The sequence below is a fragment of the Suricata suricatta genome, unplaced genomic scaffold (assembly GCF_006229205.1).
Source record: "Suricata suricatta isolate VVHF042 unplaced genomic scaffold, meerkat_22Aug2017_6uvM2_HiC HiC_scaffold_24, whole genome shotgun sequence".
In the NCBI taxonomy this organism is placed as follows: Eukaryota; Metazoa; Chordata; class Mammalia; order Carnivora; family Herpestidae; genus Suricata; species Suricata suricatta.
In genome coordinates, this window is record NW_021869325.1 from 332,704 (window position 1) to 338,703 (window position 6,000).

The following is a 6,000-nucleotide window of genomic DNA, read 5'->3' on the forward strand; positions in this document are numbered from 1 at the left end:
AACATAAATTATCATCTGTCTGCATCTAGCATTTGGAACACACATCCTACATCAAAAACTTTCCTGGTAGTGATGCCATGAGCTGCATAATAATCACCATGCTTTGATTAATTATTTTGCTGAATGGATGATTTAATTGCATTTACACTGATAACCTCAGTTTCTACAGTGCATTGCTTTTTATCCTAACACATCTATTGGGAATCAAAATAGAAGTAGTACAACTTGCAGTATTAAGCATACTAAATAGTTACAGTAAAAAGATTTCCATTTGAATTATCAAAAAAAATACATTACAAGAAATTTAGAACCTGAAGTTAAAAAAATCCTCTAATTAAGGGAAACTTGAGAGAGCTTTTTAACAAGTTCTTTGCTGAAAGAATTTATTTGGTTTCTTGATCCTCCTACCAATCGCATTAACGATGACAAAAGATATGCAAATTTAAACAGACAATAGTCAAGCCAAAGGCTCTGACTCATACCAACAGGGACATTTTCAGCATATAATCAGCTCAATTCAGGTTCGCAAGGGTCAATGTAACCAAAGAATATTTGCATAGTTATGCTTGGCCATAATCTGAAAACTATGCTATAATCACTGACCAAGAACAATGCAAACAAAAATCAAATTTATTTCACACAATAAATTAACATATGAAACATGTGCATGACATAAGCCCAACAGAATCATGTATTTATCCTATTGCTGCTGAATCACTGCATAGCAACAAAAAAATATGCATTACTATGTCTGAATCACCATTATGACTCTATGGTTCACATAAACAAAATATTACATTTTGGTAGAATAACATTCAAGTTACATTCAAGGGACAATTTGGGACTAAATTTCCTTCCCAGCCCCTTCAAAGTATTCAGACTAATTATAATGACTGAATTCTCATTATAAAACTATGTAGGTGGTATAATGAGAATGGTAATAAGCAATTTAACCAAATTAATTTACTATTAAAATATATTTTGCCAAAGAAAAAACAGATATCCTGTTACAAACTACTGCTTTAATTAGTGCTTGAAATTTAAATTTCAATTATCCAAAGGCTGCAGAATTTTGTTTGCTTTCTATTCTTCTGCCCCTATTGATCTTTTTCACCTGTAATCTACGATAAAAAGATTAACTACAGTTCTAGGTTTGGAAACTCTGAAACTACCAAGTTTTGGAAACTCTGAAACTACCAAGTTTCAGTTAACTTGTCAAATAAAGTATCAGTGATCCTAGTTCAGTCCCTAGTGGACAAAAGTAGAATAACTATTACTTGCATGATTAAGCAGGCAGTGCTCCAAGTAAGCGTGACAACTCAGGGAGGAAAAACAGAGCATTTGCCCTTTGTCTATCTTCTTAAAGTGTTTGCTCTGTTAAAATACGAATTTAAAGAAGACTGGACTGGCTATGTTCCTACCTATGTGCACCAAATGAATTTTTAGCAAAGATCTCCAGGAGAAAAGAATTATCACAAATGTGACATTGCCACCCTTCTATCTGACACAGTTGTCTACACTTGTAATCTGCTGTCTACCTGTTACACAATTAAACAGAGAGCAAAGAAAGAAGGAGCTGCAGAAAAGTATGGTCATGTTTTAATAGACATATTTTCAACAAAAACTTTTAAATGGTTTATAGAGAAAAATTGAATGAAATGTGCATTTTGGTTTTTATAAATTGGGATTAACCACATATTCAATATTAACATTCATCTGGACACTTGGCTGCACTGTGGTTACTAGAATGTCCTGAGAGAAGAGGTATTTCAGGACTGTAGCAAAGCCTACACGTGTTCAGCTCCAGTCTGCAGGTGCGCCCTCTGGAAACAACGACCACCAGCTCAATCTCTCCTTTCCCACTGGGTAAACACCTCTTCCTGAGAAGTTCACATTAAAATTTACCTTCAGGATTTTTTTTCACAGGGATGGAAAAAATATATAACATAAATCTGTCCTCTACTATTCTACTCTTTGCTAAAATTAAGTTGCCTTTATATATACTTGCACAATTTCTCCGCCCATATATCATACCTTATACTTACTCTCATTTCACATTAACTTTACTAAAGTTGAGAAAAATAAGTGTTTGGTGATTATTCCTCACCCTAGCTGCACAAAATTTCCCGGCGTGAAATCGATTTGATTCTAAATTAGTATTGCCATTATTGTTTTCTTTTTTCACCAACTTTCTCAAGACACACAGGCTTTTTTTTCTCCCCAAGTTGGACTTTGACAGTCAGAAAAACCAAGCTAAATTTTAAATAAGAGGAAACCAGAAACGTAATAAAATGTGCCATTGCTAGGCACATAAATGGGTTGCCACCAGACCTTCATAGGCTTGCACAACTAGCCTAAAAACCTTGGCTCACCCATGAAGTCACTGGGAGCCAGCCGGCTTGCATTTGCAAACACTGCCTCCCTCCCCCCACCCACCCCGGAGCAAAAGGTAAACACGCAAATGCCCCCTAAGGAACTCTAAGTTAGCTGCACTGCAGAACGGAAAAGGCTCTGTGCAATTAGAAACTGAAAGCAATCACTTACTTTTTGCAGCCACTGAGTATAATTTTCCATCACATGCTCCAGATGTTGAAGTTTCTGGGAAGAGAAATCCGGTTCCACGTGTGGAGCATCTCTCTGCAGAGCGTTTGTGCTGTACTGGTCTGTCGCACTCTCACGACAATTCCCGTCGTGTTCTGGAAGAATGAAAGTGTAGGCACACTGCCCATGTTGAATCCGGTTATATCTTCTCCCACCGTTTTCTGGACCTCGGCGCTGGTTGCTGCACCCTATGTGAGTCAGAATGGCAGCGAGGAAAGCAAAGGAAAGGAAAACTGTCATTGTACTGCCAGCTCTCTCCTTCTGTGCTTCTCGCAAAACTTGCTTCTTTCTTCTGACCTTTAAACTAGTCTTTATTTTAGGTAAAACTGCTTGTTTGTTTGACTTTATCCCCCTCAAAGAAAACTTTTGAAGAAGAATCACAGAAAACTAGCCATTTGTTAGCTTTGTTCTAAAAATGTTATTTTTTTTTATTTCACTGTAATGGTAGTTTCCTTGAGATATTTATTGCATAGTAGCTGAGATTTATTGTTTCCTCTCTGTGTGACTATTCAGCGTGGAGCCTGCCTGAGTCAGCTGCGTGTACATATTCTAGACCCTTTCCCCTACCCTATCTGCAGCAGATCTGCTATTTTCTCCCAGACCTCAGTGAGTTTTATTAAGGTTGCACATCCAAGCCAAGCTGGAAGCAGGCAGCCTTTCACAAGATGACTTGACAGGAATGCATGAGTGTGCCCCTATGCTAAGGGTTGCTGATGGCTTGGAGCAGCGGATCGTCTTACAAATTGGCTAGATGCGCATGACCTGGATCATGTATGGCCCTCCCGCCCCCTTCCGCACACAATTGCCTCCAGCCTTTAGAAGATCCCCGGCAAATCAATAAATAGAGCAGTCCACCTTAATGCACTTCTGCTGTGCATGCTGACCTACTAAAACCTAGCAAACTAGCACTAGGTTTTTAAAATTAGTATGTAATTGGGGAACTCTAAGAAGAAAAATTCACATAATGTCCAGTAAAATAATTTTTGTTAATGAATGATAAATCTGTATAAATATTAATTTAAAAAAATTATCCTTGACTCTGGGAAAAAGATTTAAAAACATTTTAGAGATGGTATTCTCTCATTCTATTCACTCAGACTTTTAGGAGTTGTAGAAAAAAATTATCAGGGAGGGTCATATTAGCAAAACAATTTTTCATAACTTGTCACTCAAGGGAATATAGATAGCACGTACATATTAAGCAGATTAATCTAAGTATTTAGATTTCTGAGATAAAGATTTTAAACGGAACTATTCCCCTGATCAGAATGCAGCCCTGCATGCTCTGTGTATATAAATTGAGCAACTTTCTCACAAAAACAGTGTGGTTACAATTTAAGACAGTGGCCAGAGAATTATTAATTCCTGTGGTATGTCCCAAGCATAGATTTCACAAGGACCTCTTTGGTGTTGCTATGGCTATCTTTAACACTGGTATGGAAGTTCCCCATAAAGTGTCCTGTGACTACACAGAAAAACTAGCTAAGAATAAACATAGATCAGGTGTGTCAGTGGGCCAGCAAAGGGCTGTCTGGGAGAAATCTCTGTTTCTCTTAAGCAACAAAAATTATCAGAAGGCAATTTCCCAAATGTAAACATTTGAACAAAAGGATCAGTAAAACATAAAGAACAGGGTATAATTATAGAATTAAGGTTATGGCACTGAGATCTTTATTAAGTATGTGCAGAAAACATGAATTATAAGCAGGGGCTTTCATCAAGAACTGGGAGGGATTTTCAGGAATGGAGCTTCTCAACTGCTGTTATGGTATAAAAACAGAAGCCACTGATGTTGATTCTTGTGTCCTCAAGGTACAGGTCAGTGGGTAAAGGGCAATAAGATAAGAGATTGGTGTGTAGGGAAAAGTTAGAGGAGAGGGCAAAACAAATCCCAGGAAAAAAATGTGATTTACGTAGGAGAAAATTATCCTGCTGAGATTTATCAGTCTTTCTCATAGCAAATAATAAATTTGTGATCTGATAGTAATGGAATCAAATAATACCAAATACAGCAATAGAGCCCTTGAACTGCCTTTGCAGCTTCTTCCTGATGTTGCATGTCTCCTTGTTGGCTGATACGTACTCATGCTCAATAATAATAATGACATTCATTAAGAGCTTAATGTTTTCCAGGTTGGTATTAAGCACTCCTTATATAAGATCTCATTTAATTATCCCAAGTAACCTGAAAATATGGATATTAAGTTTAATCCCATTTTATTGACATGAAAACTGAGTCACAGAAAAGCGAATCAGTCACAACTCACATAGCTAGTTAGGGATGGTGCCAGTATATCAAATCTGGCAAACCAGTTCCAAGCCTATCGTTCTAATCTCCAAGCCAACCAAAAGGCTTCCAAAGGGCTCCAGCTGCACTGATTCACAGCCCTAAAGCAGACTAAGTGATGGTACCAAGCAGTGAAACACTGATTAAAAACCAGTTTATAGCACCAAAGTGATTTAATCCTTCTCCTGTACCCAAAGACAAACAGGAGTGACGGGTAACCTGTGCAGTACAGTTTTTAAAGGCCCACAAGGACAAAGTAAACTGGCAAAGCACGATTGTCTAAAACCATTTTCCAACATTGCTTGGTTTGAAAATTATTCCTGGAAAAAAGAGAGTCCAAAACCAACACCTTAAGTGATTCACTAAGAACTAAATACAGCTGAAAACCAGCAGAAGATACAAGAGAAGTGAGGTTTCTATTAAAGTGGTCCTGTGTTTTTTAACACCCAAGACTTAAAAATCTGTTTTTCCATGTGGTGTGTGTGTGTGTGTGTGTTTAAGTTTTTGTGAATCTACACATGCTTGTTCATATAAACTTTTCCAATCTGAACAAGTGTAACGAAGGAATGCACAATTTCCTGAGGGAAAAGTAGACAACCAGGAAAGGGAAACTTGAAATGCAAGTATTCAAAAAGGGGAGGAGACAGAGAGATGGTAAGAAAAATTGATTTCTTTTCCAGAAAAACATACAAACAAACAAACGAAACAAACAAAAACACATGACACTGAAAGTACCAATGTCAATCTGGGGGGAAAACGTCTCAAGATACATTCCAATGAGCTGGAAAACACCAGGACGCGTACAACGAACTCCTATGCTTCGGGGCGTCAGCTGGGGAGACACTGCGTGCCTTTGGGAATCCTCATGAGATGCTTCCAAGGACCCGAGCCCACCCGACATCAGTATTGTGGGTTGCTGATGCTGACTATTCAGTCATTTAGGAGACTTCAGAATTTAAGAAGTAATATGAAAAATAAGCCATATTTTTAAAAAAATTCTTGGCCACACCTCCAAAAAGGTTTAAAAATGTTCTAAAAAACTAAATTGCATTCAATTGAATACTGAGGTAGCTTGATCTTGAAAACTTTGTATCCTTGTATTTTATTTGCAT

At 37.5% G+C, this 6,000-nt stretch overlaps 1 protein-coding gene across 1 annotated transcript in view; it reads right to left on the reverse strand.

Annotated features, from left to right (window-relative positions):
• LOC115284869 (angiopoietin-1) overlaps positions 1 to 2,891 on the reverse strand; it is a 232,831-nt gene extending 229,940 nt beyond the window's left edge. The window contains exon 1 of the mRNA XM_029931334.1: positions 2,545 to 2,891. Within this exon, the coding sequence (XP_029787194.1) occupies positions 2,545 to 2,841 (297 nt within the window). The 5' untranslated portion in view covers positions 2,842 to 2,891. The remainder of the gene's footprint in view (positions 1 to 2,544) is intronic.
• Positions 2,892 to 6,000: the final 3,109 nt, after the last annotated feature.